This window comes from Adelges cooleyi, unplaced genomic scaffold, assembly GCF_023614345.1.
Source record: "Adelges cooleyi isolate 19-005CV unplaced genomic scaffold, UGA_ACOO_1.1 ACOO_flye_CR_arks_rails_tigmint_CR_PRNA_38, whole genome shotgun sequence".
In the NCBI taxonomy this organism is placed as follows: domain Eukaryota; kingdom Metazoa; phylum Arthropoda; class Insecta; order Hemiptera; family Adelgidae; genus Adelges; species Adelges cooleyi.
In genome coordinates, this window is record NW_026096056.1 from 510,889 (window position 1) to 530,783 (window position 19,895).

Genomic DNA, 19,895 nt, shown 5'->3' on the forward strand with positions numbered 1-19,895 from the left:
TTTTATTAAGTATAATACACATCTATTTGTAGTTCTTTCTTTTTGAGACAATATTAATTTACAATATTAGACTACACAAATATTTGTATTCTTCCCGTTAATCAATCAACTTTAGTAACTTAAATGATGACTTTTATAAACAATTAACTTTTTTAAACGGGAATATTTTGCTGAGAATTTTGTCTGGTCGATAATACGGTTTGGATAATTACTTTTTTAGTTATAAAAGTTCTAATACTTCAAACTTCTCTATCCTCATCTTTTCTTCTCTCAAGTTCCTAGCTAAAAATTAATACTTTAGATTTTTTAAGTCCATTCAATAGTTCCATTCAAAAGTTAATAATAAAAATTACATTTTTCTAGTACAAAATCGTCAATGATCACAAAATAATTTAGATAGTTTGTTGTACTTGATGATTTGTATAACTTATAATTTGGTTGAAGTTCTATAGGGTTTGTTAGAAATATTCTCATGGTTTATGGTACACAAGAGCAACATATAGAGTTAGATAATTCATATTTCAGTCAACTCAACAAACCTGTGACAAAACAAATATCATCGGTTTCATTCTTTTTAATTGTTCCAATTTTATTTCAGTGCTTCCTGAAATGAATTATGGCATTTGTAGAATGATTTGTTCGAAGAATATTGTTATATTTTTTATATTACTCTGTAAATTAATTAACAATGTATATGTCTCTGCTTGGCGAATTGTGAGGAATCCGTTGAACACTTCGAATATTAGAGTCTGTAATTCCGTTGCAGAGATTGAACCATCATGATCGATGTCGTACTTGATAAATATCTTTTTCCATTCTTTGGTGGACAATTTTTCCAGATTTGGATTTACATTCTAAAATATTATGTACAATTAATTGCATGCGAATCGTTTTATTTAACGAAAAGTTAAAAGTGTTAAAATCATAATAATTTTTTGTACTAGAAACTTATTTCCCCCCTCTAATTTTCAGGTACTTATTTTAGAAAATAGTATGACATGTAAAACAATTTTGGGAAACTAGAAAATTGGGTTTTTGCTGAAAAATAACGTTAAAAAAAACAAAAAGTATTTTTTTTTCAAATTTAAAACAAAATAAATTTTTTTTTTTTTCAGACTTTGATGTGTTTATTTAGTGCTTTTGTTAGACACTCATTCCGATATAGATAAACTATTAAAAACATTAAAAAAACAGAAATTAAGAGCTCTTTTTCTATTTGATTACAAGCGTATGGAATAAATAACTTAGAAATAATTGTATGAGTGTTATTCATAATTCCGGACGAAAGAACGAAAAACACTTATGCTGCTAACTATTCGTTATTATCGGTGAAAATAAAATAAAATGGTTGAGAATCGGACACACGGCTCTAACGCATGGGATACCTCATGGGAAAAGAGGAAGCTCCAATATGTGAAACATGCGGTACCAAAGTTACCGTCAAACACATTATCACTGACTGACGCAAAATATTAAATACATAAACAACATCTCAAAATAATTAAACAACTGGACGAGTCATTGGGACCTGAGGAAAAGATACTTTAAAATGATAAAATTCTTTAAAACAACCGACCTGTACAAAAAATGATAAAATTTAAAAAAATGTAATTAATGTGTAACTAAAGACCCATGGTGTCGATTTTTCAAAAACATCAATAGAAAAAAAAAATAAATAATAATAAAATGTTGTATACCTAACTTACAATCAGAGTTGTGCGTCGTTCGAAAAAAACGTTCATAATCAACTAGATAACAAATTATTCATATAAAAGTTATTTGAAAAACTTCAATAACAATTGTAAGAATAATTTCTAATTTAATTAATCGAATAAGAATTTGCACCACTCTGCTTACAATGTTATCCTTGCATTAATCTTAACTTTCTCTAACGAATATATGTTTATACTTTATTGCAATAGGTTTTTATATTATTTTGGCTATGTTTATTATAAGCTTTAAAATGTTTCTGAATTTAAGGTACATACCACCACTGAAGTATTATCCATAGAAGCGTCGTCCGCTATAAAAACCACGGCACACAAAAGTAGTGTAATGTTTTTTGAAAACATTGTAACTCAATGTGTGTACGTGGTGTGTGGTAGAGACCTGCTAAGAAATAACAAATTTTCTTACTGTTTTTCACAAACACTCTTTTTGCACCAAGTTTTAAGTTTTTAGTTCAGTTTAATATGTGTACAACAGGTGTAAAACAATCATAAGCTATCTTACAGTAAAAAAGAGCTATAAGAAAACAGCACAAGACGAATACATAATACAGCTTATGTGTTTTGAATAATTTTCCGTGTTAGAAAACAAAATCAAATGAAAACCATATTTTTCTTATTTCAATAAACTGCTTTAAAAGTACAAAAGAAATAAATCTTATTCTTATTTTTCTTTATCTTCTTCTTTACGCTTTCAACTACAGGGAGTCGGACACTAAGACAAATAAATAAAACAACTTATGTGTTTTGAATACACTTCCGTGTTAGAAAACAAACATCACATGAAATCATATTTTTCTTATTTCTAATAAACAGTTTATGCCGTTTTTCAAATGTAGCTGTACCATTTTCTTATTTCACATTTTACAATGCTTACTGATTATATAGTAAACATTCTACTATTTTATTCGCTTTACACAATATTATGATAATACTTGCATTGTCGTTAACGGTTAACCTTAAAAGTTAAAATACTCAATAATATCTGCTTACTTTAGCGACTGGTGTACACCTAATGTAGTCTATACCTATTTTCTATGTAGTTATAGTTTTAACTTTTAACAATTATGATTTACAAGTATTTAAAACGTGTTTTTGTTGGCAAGTCGATTTAAATAATTTTTAGATTAAACTGTAATCAAAATGTCATTCCACATTACTGAAATCGATTTCTTGATTTTATTTAAACTTTTATTTGAAAACTGTTTCTACTTTTAACGCCGTGGTACTCTTAATTTACTTTATTAGTCGTTGACCGATTTCAGGTAAGATTTAAACAACAAGATTTAACACAGTTGGGTGTTAAACCATAAAATGGGTACTCAAGCAATTTGTTTGTTATGTTTTGTTTTAGATACCTACTCGAAATTGTGAAATATTTTATTTGCTTACCAAGTACAGTTCAAATCAAACCACACAATATGGAATTTTAAAAAAATATATAGTACTTATAGTCATCCTATGACAATGATCTGTGCATCGTACTAATTTTGTATTAATGTTTTATTATTTGAAAGACATCTAAAGAGAACCCATAAACAATAGTAAATCATTTAATTTATTTTACTCTAGCGGCATGATTACCGTTCCCTTTTTGTACTTTAAGATGACTTAAGAATTGAAAATATTTTTTAAAAAAAATATATAGCAACCTATTTTATAATCAATTAATTATAATGTATTGGTCAGTCGTCAGTACCTACTTAAATATTAACTTTTTTTGTAAGGGTTGCATAGGTTGAACATTTTTTTTTTTAATTATAATTACTTATTCAGAAAAATGTGTACCTAACATTTCAAATTTTATGATAAAACATTGTAAGTGCTAAATTTTTTTCTTCTATTGTCCACGGTCGGCGTTTGTTTCGAAGTTGCATTGTCACCATTGCTCTGGAGTTATTGGAGGGAAATTTGTGAGAGTAAATTAAATTACGTAAATTATTGCTATTTTTTAAACTTGTTACTTTTTTTTTCAATTTAGAAATATGCGAAATTTTATTATGAATTTGATGTTGTTTATTTATAATAACATTTTTTAATTTATTTTTTTCTAGGGGTATCTATTTCATTATCATTTTGTTTTCTCTTTTTCGTAGGAGTGGGCATATCAATTACATCCGATATATTGTTTGGAGGCGTAGTTAAAATATCTTTTGAAGGACTAGGAAAGACCAGCTCGACACATGCACTAGTTTTCGACCTTCCATAGTTTTTTGGCTTTCCAGTTCGAATAGGAGTTGAAAAAGTACTTCCTATACGATAAAACATTTAATTAAATACAGCAGCTGATTCTCCAATTTTGAATAGTTAATTATAACTTATAATTTAAGTAAGAATTCAGTATTTATATTCTCAGGAGTACTAAGAAATACAAAATGTATACAATTTTTTTATATAATTTCATTAAGCCACCCTCACACCGTCTCAAAACTTTACACTTTCAAATAATTGTGCTAAAATTGTAATCAATCAGTCAAAATGTTTAGTAAATTATGCAAAAATAAAAAACTTGAAATGGGGTTAAAGAAATTTTAATTAAACTAACCCCCCCCCCCCCCAGACTGTAAAAATATCTCTTAAAACCAAAATTATAAAAATATTTATACGATTTTAGTTTTAATTTGATCAAAATTAATTGTTTAGTCTAAATAAAATTTGTAAATAACCGGTGGAAAAAAGTGCAAAAAGTTTGAATTCATACGACAGGGGATTGAAATGCATACCGTAGGCTACCAGTGAACTGCATTAGGCTATTACGCCAAACTTTTACCTTGCTCAATATAAGAAATCCAGTCAATTTAACTAATAATATAATACTCGTATATGTCTTACCAGTTGATGTAGATGGTAGTCCGTCAGAATTATACTTGTATGGAATCGCGGTTGGTTTTAATTTTAATTTTTTATCTGTACTATTCATAAATGAATCTGCAGAAAAATGTTCCTGACATATGTAGCGGTTATAGAGCTTCGCCTTATCGAGAGACAATAAGTTTACATTTCCTATAGAGTATATTATTATTACAACACTTATTAAATATAAGTTATTGTAAATATCGAAGAAAAAATGTATTTCTCACCCGAATTAATTATCCATGTTTCATGTCTTTCATCTTTTGGAATTCGGAACATTGATAAATTTGGAAATTTTCTTGTCGATTTGAAACAGTTAAAATATTGGCAGTTAGTACCCGGCATTTTAAAATAAAATGTAATTTATTATACACAAAATTAAAATGACACTCAAAATAGCTATCAGAATACGAAATTAATATCACACCACAAGTAACCCCGTCCGACAGATCACATGAAATCGAGTTTGCACATTTAATTTTGTACATTGGGAAATCTCGAACGAACTACAAAGTAGCAATTTTTAAGGGGAACGGAAGGCGCTTATTTATTAACGGGGCAAAGGATAGGCAGTATTTGACAAAAATTTATCTAGTAGCAATTTTTAATATGCCGACTTATTATAAGATGAAAAATGATTAAGGTTTTCTAGTTTTAATACTTTTAGTAATTTTTTTACGAGTTATGGTGAAAGTTTGATAAAAAATGACATTCGCAGAAGTCTTTTTTTAGCGTATCTTTTGGACGGATTGCAATTTTTCTTTTTTTTATGTGAAGCTTACTATTTTTTCTATAGGGGTTAAAAGACCGATATTTGATTTAGCAATTAGAAAATTAGTTGGATTTATTAGAAAAAACTATACAATTGTAAAAATCTAAATGCTTATACATTTTTTTGAAAACAAAAATAAAAAATCAACTTTTTAGCCCCCATAGAAAACATGTTGAACTTAATAATAATAAAAAACGTTCGAAATCGGTCCGATAGACACTTTAGAAAGTGACTTCGCGTTTTAGTCTTTATTTGTCAAAAATTTGACACGGAAAAGTGTCATACGGTAAATTGATCACCTTGAATGGTCACACTGTTTGCCAGCGGCCGCCGACAGCGCTCTGCAGCGGCAGCCAGCAATTGTCGGTCACCGGTTTTGTCCCAAGCACCGCTTATCTGTATATTCTAAAATCAATGCTGATGTCTACCGTCTGGTGATAACGGTTGTTAAGAAAATGTTGATAACGATATCTATTGTTTTCCAAAGAGTTTATAAACAAACAATGTCTTGTGCACAAATATAACTGTGGTGTTATGATCAGATAACAATTTGACAGTTGCAAATAATTGACTTTAAAAGTACTATTTTGCATTTTTCTGTGACTCGTTTGTTTTTTTCTATATACACTTATTGTCTTAATAATTTGTATTTATATTTAAAAAGTATGATTTTACACTTAAAAATACCGAGAAATTATTAGAGTCGAATACCATCGACGGTTTGTTCTGTTCAAATAATCGATTGGTCGGATTGTATCTTCAAAAACAGGTATTATTACTTTACCCATCTTGGAAATTCATTATAAGCTAACAAATAAACATTATTTTCATAAGATATATATATATATATTATTTTTATAATAATAAAACACCTTATACAAAATATCATATAGTATTTTATTTACAAAATTTTGTCGATCGTAACAACATTTGTCATGGTAAAATATATTGTTTCATAGTAGTATTCAATATACATATCGTAGTCATACACATAAAGTGTGAATAACATAATATTGTGATAATAATAATAATAATAAAGTATATTATATTATAATATTAGAGAAAAATAATAGTAATAGTCATAATGTAGTAACAAAATACAAAAAATAATAATCTACGTTCGATTGAGCAATTTGTAGAGCCATCGTTAACGTTTTGCCAAAACGTCTATAAAGTATTTGCGCTAATTGTTCTCTCAACATCTAATATATAAATTGTATGTATTATACACACAATGGAATGCAAAACTCTTAGTCATAGGTACCGTAAGTATTAAGACGTTTATCACAAAGCCTGTACACGAAGGCGAACAAATTCGGAATGTTTTTATTTTACAACAAAAAAATAGTAAAAGTATCCTCTCTTTTTCCTGACTATTGGTACTCGCTTAAACATTTAAACTTAATGAGTCAAAAATATAACGAATAGAATAACTTAAGTGATTTAACATAACACCTAGTGTAGTTTTTTTTCTTTTAAGAAATAAATTATTCACGACGTCATAGCGAAACAAGTAGTAAAGACCTAACTTATCTATGTGTTTGTATTAAATAAAATACCTAACATTATCGTTTGAACACGGCAATAAGATTTCGATACAAAATTGAGAACGATTAGCTGTCCGTCAATCGTACTTCTTAACGTTTTTGTTCATTTCCTCTTCGGCCTTGATGACGATTTCCAGTACCCTGCGTTTGATTTCGGCCTGGTACGCTCGAGGTAGGGCTTTGGTCGTCTCGGCCATGCTGTAGAAGAACAGGTCGACCGGGTGTATTTTGGCGCGGCTCTGTCGCTGATGCTGGACACGGCAATAGCGGTCCGTGTGGCGCTGGTCGGGCATGCGCTGGGCAGACGAGTCGGCTTCCTCGGCGGCTGCGGCTGCTTCGGCCGACCGTTTCACCCGTTTGGCCACTCTGTGCAGCGGCTCGTGTTGGCCGTTGCTCAGGATCTCCACGTCCGGGTAGAGCAGTTCGTCGTCCACGCCGGCTTCGTCGTTGGAATAATCGCCCGGCATCTCATTGACTTCGACCCGCGGTTCGGGCATCTCGTCGTGCTCGTACGACGTGTCGTACGACGGGCTGGACGATCCTTCCGTCCTGCAATCGTCGTAGTTTCCCTGGTGGTAGTCTTCTCGAGGGTTCTCCAGGTTCAGCATTTTCTTCAGCGAACACCTGTCGACACGGAACGTACCCGGGGATTAGTACTTTTGCAAATGATTAGATTAAAAAAAAAAAAAAACGATAATAATAAAAAACGTCTCGAGTTTAGTAAAAGATCAAGTAAGTTTTTCTACAAAACTACGTTGTCGGTTATCGTTAACGCTAACATCGACGGTTGTCGATTAACTACCGTAACAAACAATCGGTAGTATCATGAAGATTATTGGTCGTTTTTTTTTTTTTTAACTTTAACACCCGATTTTGGGGCAAAATTCTGATTGAAATTAAAAAAAACTCGTACATCAATATTTAACTTGAAATATATTATTAATCACAATCAAACATTTTCATGACTGGTGTAAATCATGACTTTGCGTTTTTTTACTAATACATAGTATTATGTTTTACTCTCTTCCTCGGGCCTCACTATGTTTTTTCAAGACAACCGCTTGAGTCCCGAGTGCTTAAAGTGTTACACGTCAACAAACTCACCCTCCGATTTGCATGAAGGGCAGTAGAAATTCCATTTCTTTTTGATATTTCCACGGTTTGCTCTCGACAAACGGCAGACCCGGTTTGAGATTCAGTCCTATGGTCCGTTTGATGGACACTCGGAAATTGTCGCGCAAACGTTTCCATCGAAGCTTCACGTCATTGACTGTTAAAAAAAAAAAAAAAACCACAATAAATCAACCGGTCATTTATACAGCAATTCACAACTTATATAACTCTGCTGAGAAATGTTGTTTAAAAAAATTACAAAATGCGCTAACTTTTGAACATCGACAAAAAATAAATAAATAATTATGAATATGACTGAACGATTACCCTAATTACTTATACTCGTTTAAATATATTTAACGACCGTCTGGATGTTATTACACCACATCATCAATTGCAGTCATGTGTTGAATCTCGACGTTGTGTACAATGTATTTGTCTGACAACACAAATATTGAACATCAATACATAGATTTACACCAGTCATGAAAATGTTTGATTGTGATTAATAATATATTTTAAGTTAAATATTGATGTACGAGTTTTTTTAATTTCAATCAGAATTTTGCCCCAAAATCAGGTGTTAAAGTTAAAAAAAAAACAACTAATAATCTTCATAATACTACATAATAATACTTCATAATTCGACGCCCTAAAAAAGCAAACACTAATAATATTTACACGTTTTGCCCTATCGACCATATTTGTTTACAATACCCACATTGTGTTTGAACAATGAAATAACCGTAGTTCAGGCTAATGACTCCATTGTTGAAGCCTTGGCAATAATTAAAAAACCATAAACATATATAATTACTGACGGATTTTATGAATATTTGTTTAACAAACTCGAGGCTCTAAAATTGATATATTCTTGTTTTGAGGTTTAAGATCAAAATCCGTTTTGGATATTATAAAAAAATATAATTTCGAGTTTTTTGGGTTTTTTTTTTTTAGCTTAATATTTTAATTTAGGTAGCCAAAATTTGAATGCATTTTTGAAAACCCACAACACAATTAAGTGTATTATGTAATTTTTCTCAAGCCATTTTTTTTTCATCATTTTTATTTTAATAGTTTTAAAGTGTTTATCAATTTTAAAATTTTACCAAGTTGTATTTTGGTTAAGGTAATTTTCATTTTTTAATTTAAAGAAAAAAAATGATTAACGAAATTTTTTTTCTATTGGACAATATTAATTAGAACATTGCACTTGCTTAAAATGGGTTTTCAAAAAAACAACCTGGAGTGGTTAACCATTTTTTCAAACCATTCCCTCTCCCTTAGGGTCCACGACTTTCTTTAGTTTTAAAAAATTATCATACTTGGAAGACATTTTGCGCTTATAAGAGAAAAAATCACATTGTTCTAACCCATTTTTGTAAACCGATAATAAAATGGCCAGCGCCCTCTTAACATGTATTCAAGTCTCCCGTCAGGGCTAACCGAGAGAGTCGTTCAAGTCACCGAGTGTGCCTGCTTTCTAGGGATTTTATTCTTAGACATATCGGCCTACACCCATCGCTTTAAGTAAAAACCCTTTTTATTATGTTAATTTTTCATTTAACTGAACACAGACTGCATCCTATCCCATGCAAACGGAGTCGACCAGCCAAATCTTCTCTCTCCACAAATCCCTATATTATCTTTATTTATACGTTTACCATTATCTTTTTATATCATTCATCACTATTCTGTCATCACTACCCTTTGTGCCTATTTTCCAGCCGCATTTTTCTCTACTTAGCCACATGTCATTCCAAACTTTTTACCCCACATCTCTTGCATAACTGATCCTGAATACTTAAACCTCCTCAGCAATTAACTTAAACTCGGCTCGGCTGGTTAGGTCCAATTCGAGTGGGGCACTTGGCCAAGCCTAGCGCCCCCGCCGCTGACAGAGGCAAACGGATATGCGGGACTTGATGCCGGTTCTCCAATGGAATACTTAAGCCGGGTTAAACGATTGTTGCATATGTATGTCTTACGCTTTTTTCAAATTCAGGTATGATGTTATTTTGGTTTTGAAAAAGCTGTAAACCCGTCTCGCCCCCCCCCCCCCAGGGGGCCCCTCTTTTTTTGGGCGCAGGCGGCACCCGGTGACAATAATGGCACGGTCAAGCGGTGAGATTGGCGACACTGGTGCGGACGAACCGCGCACCCGACGGCCCCGTCGTCGTCGTGCGGGCGTTAAATACGTGCGTCTCGGCCGCGGTGGCGGCGCGGCGTCGGTCATCAAACCGCCGGTCGGCCCATCCGGTTTCGTTCGTGGTATTTTTTTTCCCCTTCGTTGCCGCCGCAGTCTACTCCCAACCTCGCGGCGCCTACACCGTCACGGCGCGCGATCCGAACAAAGGAGCGCGCACGAAAAATCCCGTCCGCGTTTTGCCGCGCCGTCACCGTTACTATACAGTACATATTATATGCTTGCGTCGACGGTGCCGGCGGCGGCGGCGGCCAGAGTGGTGTGGAGGGGGCACGACCACGGCACACGGTCTATAGCAAAACAACCCCTGCAACATGTGTTCCTCCACTCCCTCACCCGCCGTCACGTGTACCGACCCCGGCAACAATGTTTTTAAACGTCCGTACAACGTGTACGTTACCTATGGCCGACAAAGTGACGATACCGGCGTTTGAAAAATAATTTGAAATGAATTTCCGGCGCTCGAAAATATTATATTAGGTATGCGATCGTCTTTAGCGCGGTATCTATTGTTCGATAAATACAATTTACAAGTAATTAGCGGCGCGCGGCTAAGTCTATAATATGGTACCGTTGTTCTTACCCGGCATGCCGAGTTCGTCGGCCACTTCCTTCCACGCTTTGTCCCTCTTGTCGATGTACTTGTACTGGTTCTCGTCCGTGTCGTACAACTCCTGATGCTGGCGGATCTTGTTGATCATGATCAGATCGATGTTGGTTTCGTTGGCGATGGCCATGGCTGCGGCCAATGCGGCTGCGTTGGCTGCTGAGGTGTTGGCGGCTGTGGCCGTGTTGTCGGCTGTACCGCTGGTTGTGGTGTCCGGCGGTGTGGTCGTCACGCGCTGCTGATGCTGCTGTTGTCGTCGGCCTGCTCGTGGACGGTGCGCGCTCGGCGTGCTCGCTGGCGACGGCATGGATGACAACTGGTGTCCGGAGGCCGGGCCGGCCGAGACGAAGGGCTGCCGCGTCGCGGCGTCACGTAGCGTTCGGTTCGGCGGCAGCTGCCCGCAACCGGGTTGGCGGCGATGCGCGGGGTGGGGAGGTGTCGGCGGCGGCGTTTCGGTCGGTCGGCCGCCATGTTGTGCGGTGCGTGCGTGCCGCCGCCGTCGCTGCCGTTGTGGTGCGTGCGTGCGTGCGCGCACCGGGCAGCCGCGCGGCCGAGCATCAGACGAGACGCTTGCCCTTGGACACTAAACGCGTCGTACACAACGGCAACAAGAGCAGCGGCGGCGGCGGCGGCTGCGGCCGTCGCGTATTATATACATGTGTAATAATAATAATAATAATAATATCGCGCCCGCCGTTCCCGTCGCCCCGTCCACCGTCGTCCGCGGTTGCCAACCAGTTCGCCCGACCCTCGCCCGGCCGTCCCGGCCCACACACGAGCGCACATTTCGTGCCGCCGCGCCGCTGTAGTAGTAGTTGATGTTGTTGTTGTTGATGTCGGCTGGTTTTTTTTTTGTTTCCCCCCAACACCCCGGCATCCGATACGCGATGTTCCGAGCAACCGTCGGAAAAGCAACAGGCCCGGCGGACGCTCGACGACGCTCAGCATTTCGAAACCTCGTCCGTTGGGTGATTACACTGTAAATAGTGTAAGCGCTCACAACGCCGGTGGGTCTGTTCGCACCGGTGGCGCCCTTTACATAATGGTCCCTTGTAAAACGTTGCTACGATCAAAGCTGCTGCGAAAACATGCCAGCGACTAAAGTTTGTAAGTATTAAATCTACAACTCAAAATACACACAACTTTATAGAAGTATTTACTTCTTACTTCTCCGTGCTCGGTATGCGTTTTTCTTGGGACCACAATATGATGGTCTTAGAGCAAATTCACTTCCAAATGATAACGGAAGAGAACATTTTGGAAACATTGATATATTATGTTTTGTTTCTTTAAAATATATCCTAGAAAAAGTTACTACTGTAAAAAGCCAGTACTGTGAGGTAGGGGCATAGTGGGGACGGGCAGGGGTTAAAGGTTTACAGGAACTATTCTAACTGAGTATTAAAATCACTTTTAAATTAACGCTTCTATGCGAATCTGTGGACAGTAGGTTCAAACCAGCCAGTCCAAACCAAGCACAGTATAAACCAGTAAATATTATACGTAAGTGAGTAGTAGTAGTAGTAGTAAGTCAGTAATTAAAGAGATACAGTGTTCACAGATAAAAATATAATTATCGAGATAAAAGCATTGTAACTAATGACAATAATTATTGTTTAAACATTTTGTATTAAGGTGGACACGATTATGGTTGATCGTCTATCTATAAAAATGTATTGCCATAGTTACCCATTTATAGTAATTAACAATAAAATGAAAATATTTGCTTTACTTGTTCACTGTTGATTCACTCACACATAGCAACCTGGAAATTGACTACAGTCAAAGTGTAATTTTCCCCTTTTTTGAGGGTTTTCCTTAATAAAAAAAAATTGTGTATGTTATAATTCCATTCTAGATCTACATTCAGTCTAATTTTCAGACCTAAATCCCAATAACTTTGCTTGAAAAAGTGAAATAAAGAAAATATGTCTATCTCTTCGAGGGGAAAGGTTTTATAGGTATTTTTTTTTTTTGTTTAAATATTTATCGGTTGTACTATGTTTAAAGAATATTTTCTATAAATTTGGAACGAAGAAATCGGTTCAGTGGCTTAGAAGATATCGTGGGTAGACACAAAAAAAAAAAATGAAAATACATCATTGTAAAAACAATACCTTCTCAGCTAAGCATCCAAGCTAAAAATGCCTATTATCAACATTAAATACGTATGTCGATCGAATAATGAAATTAATTTAATGAATACATTAAATAATGGATAAGGTCATTGGCTCTAAAATGTCATTGTTTTTGCTCTAAAACCATGATAGACCTGGTTTAGGTTGGAATAATGATTAAAAATGTTGCCGAGATGGTTTGGTAAAATAATTAATTACCAATAAAGAATCGTCGTGGCTATATTAAGCAGTGTAATATAATGGTTTTAGCTAAAATTCATAGGGAAGAGCACTTCTTTAATGAATAGGGTATCACGTCCTCCGAATTGAAGGAAGACTTGCGGGGATGGAAAAAGGAACAGTGTGTATTTTGAGTAAAACTAGAAGGGACATGGATGTTTTCGATTGTGAGGACCTTTAAATACCAACAGTTGCATAAGAAGTTAGGTATAGGCAGCAATTTGTCGAAAATATCTTTAGTTAAATTTCGTTAGACCGGTAATAAATACTGTTACTTGCAGCTCCATTCGTTGTAAACACAACCCTCCAGACCATAACCTTGTTTAAGTCGGCCTAGACTAGTCAAAAACAATAATCACCATCGTATAATATGACCAGTACCACATGACCACGGGGTTAATTGGATAATAAAAAAAAAAACTCAAGGTCTTATAGCTCCCATTTCGGTTGTCATTATTATTGGTTTTTTTTCCGAGTCAACTCTTGTCGTAGATGATAGGTAAATATTACACAAAAAAAAATAAAATTGATTTTAGAATATAATATAAAATCAATGATAAAGGGTTGCAGTCCAATCGATTTTGTCGTGACAATAATTCAAATACAAACACAATATTTAAATTTAAAATACACGAACAAAAATTCACTATAAAATGTAATAAAAAAAGTAATAATAAACTATACGGTTATTTGATTATTTAAAATACGGTTATAAAATATAAATTATACGGTTATTTTTAATGTGATTTTACAATTTTTAATTTTGCTAATTTAGATTGATGTGATGTAAGTGAAAATTGTTTTGATCAGCCAAAAAAAACTAGTTATTAAAACCTAGGTATAATAATAATAATTAATTTAATTTAATTCTGTTGAAATAACATTTTTAGTTGTATTTTTTTATTTTATTCCAATAAAAATCTAATATTCTATTGGTTGATTGACTCTGCAAGAAGTTTCACTTCACCGCGCATACTCGTAACACGCAATTTTTTTAAGTGTGAATTTTACTTAGTTAATTACAAGCTTAAGATCACCATAAGAGGCATTGAGCCGACTGACCTCGGGCCATATCTTTCTGTTTTGAAATGTTGCTTACTAAGCTCATAAAGTAGGCAACACAAGACACTTGATTTTTAAAATTTCATTAAAATAAAATAAAAAATTGTACTTTAATCTTAAAGCAAGTAGAAAGTCACTTTTTTGGTAGGAGGTTTCTGATCTGACATATAGCTAGACTTACACTACAGTTACTCAGTACTTAACTTGCAAAATACTTTTTCGAAACTAGGTATGAATTCTGGTTACTACATAGTGGTTATAAAATGGTAATATTGTTTGTGGGGTATTGCATTGTCCAAGCTAAGTTTTAAATCAATTTTATGTTATCGATAACATGTTAAAAAAAAATTCTAATTTTGCTATAAAAAAACTGTGTGTTAAATAGTACATATTCAAGTCATTGTTAATTTAAATGCAAAAAAAAGCGGTCAGTATTTGGTCGGAGATGCAGTCCAATACGCGCTTATTAAAACGCGTATATAATTAATTAACTCAAACGGTAAACATACTACGACTATAATAGTTACAGTTAAGTATGGATGATTACTATTTTAATTGTATTAAAAAAATTATTTTAAGAATGATAATTATAAATATAATATTATGATCACAATTACATTAAATACATAAAAAAATAAAGCTTATCTAAAAGTATAAACAACTCCTAAAAACAATTATTAAAAAAAGACGGGAACTGTGTTACCAGAAACTGCATCTAATATATAACTACCTAAGTTAACCTAACCTAACCAAATGTAGATGATAAATAAAATCATAAAAAATATGACATCGTATACTCAGAACTTTGAGACCTAAAAATTTTAACATAACACAAGTAAAAATATTAAATTGAACAAAATTCGGCGATTACATAACATGTTTACCTAATATATTGCTTACTAACAAAAGAAAATTGAAAACTATCCTGTGACATTTGTTTATTTTTAAATGTGATCAAGTTCTTCACCAGCTAGTGCATTATGTATTAATTTAAATAATAGTGGGTATTACTAACAAGAGTGCTACAAGTGTTGCAAATATAGCAAAATACTTAATGAATAAATAGAAGAACAGCTTTTGTGATATCATATTAAAAAACGTTAACAAAACAGAAAATCTTATTTTTACACACAATTATTTTAATTATTATATATTACTGTGGTAATTTGAACTATGAAATTTCAGCTATTTTGTTTGTTTTTATGGGAAACCCAATTTGAAATGTACACATTTTATGCAAAATTATCTCAGCTTTCTAAAAGAAATATTAGATAAAAATTCTCAAATTTTAGGCAACATTAAATCTTATATTATTAAAATAAATAAAAAACTAAATTTTTAAATTACAAATTCAATTTGAATCATTTTCTGTTATTTTCTGATCAAAGTTTCAAGTTTAGGGCAGGAGTAAATAATATTATTTTTATGTGCGCGCACTTCCCAGCTGCACTTCCCTTTCCATCCTAACTTTTATTATACATTATTAGTTATAACATTAAAATTGGTTGTTAAAAATAAACGAAAGTTAAAAATACAAACGCTAACATATTTTTTATAGTTTAGTGGCATCTATTTCAGCCACCATCTACAGGACTTAATTGTAGCGTTGACGCGTGATCTCCGTTAATAGTTAACCAATCACTCTGTATTTTCAATTACATTTTTTATAGTTTCTATATAATTTATAGGGTATTTGCAAACCTCGTTTTTGAGGAAGCCCTATAAATAAAAATTCACTCACAAATGTATCCATGTTTTAATTACAATAATACAACATAATGTCATCATATAAATGAGGATTAATAAAATGTTTTAATTATACTTGTACATTTAAAAATGTTTATTAAACAATATAAACGTTAATTTTTCTTAAAGAAAGATACGACAGTTCAACTTTTATTAATAAAATATTGAGAGATGCCTAACTCGCAAGTGGCAAAAAAAACAAAGCCACTTATGCAATACATGTAGTATATTTACTGTTCAAATTACAATGATAAAAAAAAAATTGAACAGTTTCATAATTCAATATAAAACATATAAATAATATAACATCTAAATATTCTTGTAGAACTTTCAATTTAATTAAAAATTATATAAACTAGTTTATTAATAATTATTATAAAGCAAAGTAACACTTTTAAATAAATGAGTATTAAGTTATATAGCATATTATATATCATGAATAAAATATTTATTTTAAGATGTTATTGTTTTAATTGGAAAAATGATTTAAAAATGGAAATGTAAAGTTAGATTTATTGTTGTTAATAATTAATGTTTGGAATTTAACATAAAATATGTTACTATCTATATCATTTTATTTATTAACCATTGGTATTTCCGATATGTAATACATATAATATGTACTGTTGATAGTCAAACTCCAGTTTTAATTAAATTTTATATTCTATAATCAAATTTCCGTTAAGCATTTACAAAATGCAAAATTTTATACCTTGTAATCCGCGCATATCCTTATACTGCCATCACTTTTTAAAATTGGCACTAACGGACTTCCCCATTCACTCGACTCGATAGGAGATAATATTACGTTAATTTATTGTTATTATTTATTGCATTAAATTGCCCAATGCTGCCCGAATAAGCCATAATGTGTTTTCATCTGCGTCGCCAATATATTATGTTTGGATCAATGGCGGTCAAACAGTGGGGGGGGTGAGGGGGATAGATGCCACCATGAACTTTTTTTCAATATTTATAACGATTTATATTATATAATGTATTAAATTTTTTAAAAACAAATAATCAACTAAGGTACATTTCCAGGAATGAATAATATGTCTAATATGACTATATTCAGTGTATTCTTTTATACACTGTGTTACACTTAAATGATGCTAATTTACCAATAGTAAGTTTTCCATTGTAATCGGCACAAAAGCTTAAATCAATCGGCTTTAAGTTAATAACTGTGTCCATTAAATGTACTAATCTATACTTTGTTATCTGTTAATCATTTTTAAAACATTAAAACTTTTATGTAAAGCTTGAAAAAAAAAAAAATTAAATCAATAAAACATAATCTCACATTATCAATGATTTGAATTTCAGTGGTAATAAGACATGTAGCGTATGAAGATCGTAAGAGCATTGGTAGTTTGTATACAAATGTAATAACATCCATGTCAGTGGTATCCCACAATGGAGAGCATAAATGATTAATAGTAATTCTTAAAATATTTCTCTTATCTACGGGTATTTTAATACTGAAGCCGCCTTTTGTTATAATTTCGTTTATACGTCCCAAAAACGCATAGTAACTGTTTGTAGAATACATTTTCCGATTTTTTTCCCAACGTTTGGATTTCAATTAAGTTGTTTGCGACGGAATCGCAAACTTAAAACGCAAAACGAAATCTTTGAAGATTGAAGATTTCGTCGAACCATGTCGAAAAACTTGGGTAAGTAAAAAAATGGGTATAAACTATTGGTCGACTAAATATTGTTGGACATTAAGATTGTATGTTTAAACGTTTGTTTCGGTACAATGCCAATTTCACCCCGACGCTCCGTTGATCGAAGATCAACGTAGTAGGGCCTACTCCTACAATAATCTTTGCGATTATCATGAACCATCCATGAATGAATTTATTTTATAAAAATAAAAACATAAGTATAAAATGTTTAAGAAGATGTGGCGTGTATGGATCAGCAGCAAATAACAAATACTGTTCAATGCCGCATCCGACGTTGCTACTTCTCAGAATTTCAGCAACAACTCCATGCGCCTAACCTATAGCCATTCCAAAACTGAACACAACTTAATTAACTCTTTGAGAAGCACACAACCTCTTTGTAAAATTCCTGTTAATGACCAAAGCAGTTGAAGTAGTAAAAAACACGCGTTCATTACTCTTATTATTTGTTTTTCTTTGACAAATCTTATTTAATCGAACTGAAAAGATTAAAATTTGATAAACAAGTAATGTAAAATGGACAATGTGCTAAACACTATGTCAATAAGTTGTACTTTTGAACCCAGATTATCTGCTGCATTGTCCACAGAGTTCCCCGGGTTGTCACATCGACTTGTATTAGGTGTTCCTAACAAAATCTTTTTAGAATTTTGTAGGCCAAAAAACTGTTAATGGTTAAGTAAAAGTAGTCCAAACTATGTTCATAAAAAGTCCAAGTGTAAAAACAGGTTATAAAATACAGCAACCTAAGATTGTCGGGTAAACACAAGTACACTTATATATTATTGAAATGGAAATGTTTTTATTTTTTTTTTTCATTTTTATCATCCTATTACGAAACTCATTTTGAAATTGAACTTACATTTCACTGGAGAAATTTTTAATAACGTATATTTTATGACTAATGTTTTTTTCCGAGTTAGATGTTCATTTAATTTTTTTACAAAAAATTGTGATCTTAGAGTTAGACCTACCATTTAAGAAAAAATAAGTATAAAGTAAGCAAACAAAGACGCTTAAAGTTAATAGTTATATATGAAAATTATAAAAAAAATCTCTAATATTTAAGTTGAGTAAAATGAATAAATATAAAATTTAATATTAAATTGTTAACATTCTAATAATAATTTCAAGCATACAATCATATTATATTGGTTACAATTCTACACAATTACTATTTTCAGTCATTACAGTGACAAATAAAGTTAAATCATTTTGTTCTCGTCCACATTGATTTGGGAGTAGTATTTTCTTTTATCATTCAGATGGAGTTGTATATAAATTGATATTTTAACATACTGTGATAAAAACAAATTTATTATACAATTTTAAGAAGAAACCCACATACAGTTGAAACATCTAAAAATAAATACCACAACTATATATATTATTTTATTTAGTTGTTAACATATTTTTAATAATAATAATAATGATAAAAAATTGACACAGAATAAACATGCTTAATATGAATAAATAGCATGCAAGAACTCTCAAATCACTGTTTGGGATAAATTTATGACATAAATATTATATATATATATATATACAGCTGACTATATCATATATTATATATACGATACACTTCTTTTTAAATACATAAATTGTTTCCTAAAAGAGAACGACTACAAAAACTTTGACTACCTACACAGCAGAAATGAGTTCACAAACTTATGCTTAAGTCTACACGCATCATATTTATATAAAGTATAAAATGTAATATTATTCATTAGCCACCAACGGTTTATCGTCTTTACAATCTGTGCTTTGTGATTTGGAACTATTATCAATTTTCTCTTCAGTTTTAGAATGGACATTTCCATTGGCGTTATCAATTTTATTGGTTATGGGCATCGGTGGCTCGACAATCGAGCCTGTTAAAAAAAAGAATCAATATTTTAATAAATTTAACTAGTTAACTAGATATTATTTTTATCTAACCTGTATTAGACACAAAATAGTTGTTTGAGGTCCGACTTTTTGTTCATAAAATGTTGCATAGGTACGCTGGATTGCATACGCATAGTTTTGCGGACTGGCAGGCATTTCTCTGTCAAATGTGGGAATGTCGATACTGGCCATTTGACATGGGAGCCATCAGGTATACCGATTGGAGCAACGTCTAGGTGCCATACGATCCGAACTATGTGCATGTTGCTTCAAGATTCGACTTCGAGGCTGTTTACAGTCAAAGGCTAGTTAGGGATAAACACG

At 32.6% G+C, this 19,895-nt stretch overlaps 1 protein-coding gene and 1 pseudogene across 1 annotated transcript; both read right to left on the bottom strand.

Moving 5' to 3' along the window:
- Nucleotides 1–3,541: 3,541 nt before the first annotated feature.
- On the bottom strand, nucleotides 3,542–4,925 carry LOC126841282 (uncharacterized; annotated as a pseudogene).
- A 1,365-nt stretch (nucleotides 4,926–6,290) lies between these two features.
- LOC126841283 (uncharacterized) lies at nucleotides 6,291–11,132 on the bottom strand. Its single transcript, XM_050577652.1, has 3 exons — nucleotides 10,802–11,132; nucleotides 8,004–8,169; nucleotides 6,291–7,523 (listed from the first exon to the last, which is right to left on the bottom strand). The coding sequence occupies exons 1-3, from the start codon at nucleotides 11,130–11,132 to the stop codon at nucleotides 6,977–6,979; spliced, it is 1,044 nt and encodes a 347-aa protein (XP_050433609.1). The 3' UTR covers nucleotides 6,291–6,976.
- Nucleotides 11,133–19,895: the final 8,763 nt, after the last annotated feature.

Bases quoted from the DNA above. Each gene is read 5' to 3' on its own strand.
- LOC126841283 (XM_050577652.1), bottom strand. From the start codon at position 11,132: ATGCCGTCGCCAGCGAGCACGCCGAGCGCGCACCGTCCACGAGCAGGC. The intron at 8,170-10,801 runs GTAAGAACAACG...TTTTTTTAACAG, and splicing joins CGACGAACTCGGCATGCCGG to TCAATGACGTGAAGCTTCGA. The intron at 7,524-8,003 runs GTGAGTTTGTTG...CCGTGTCGACAG, and splicing joins CCCTTCATGCAAATCGGAGG to GTGTTCGCTGAAGAAAATGC.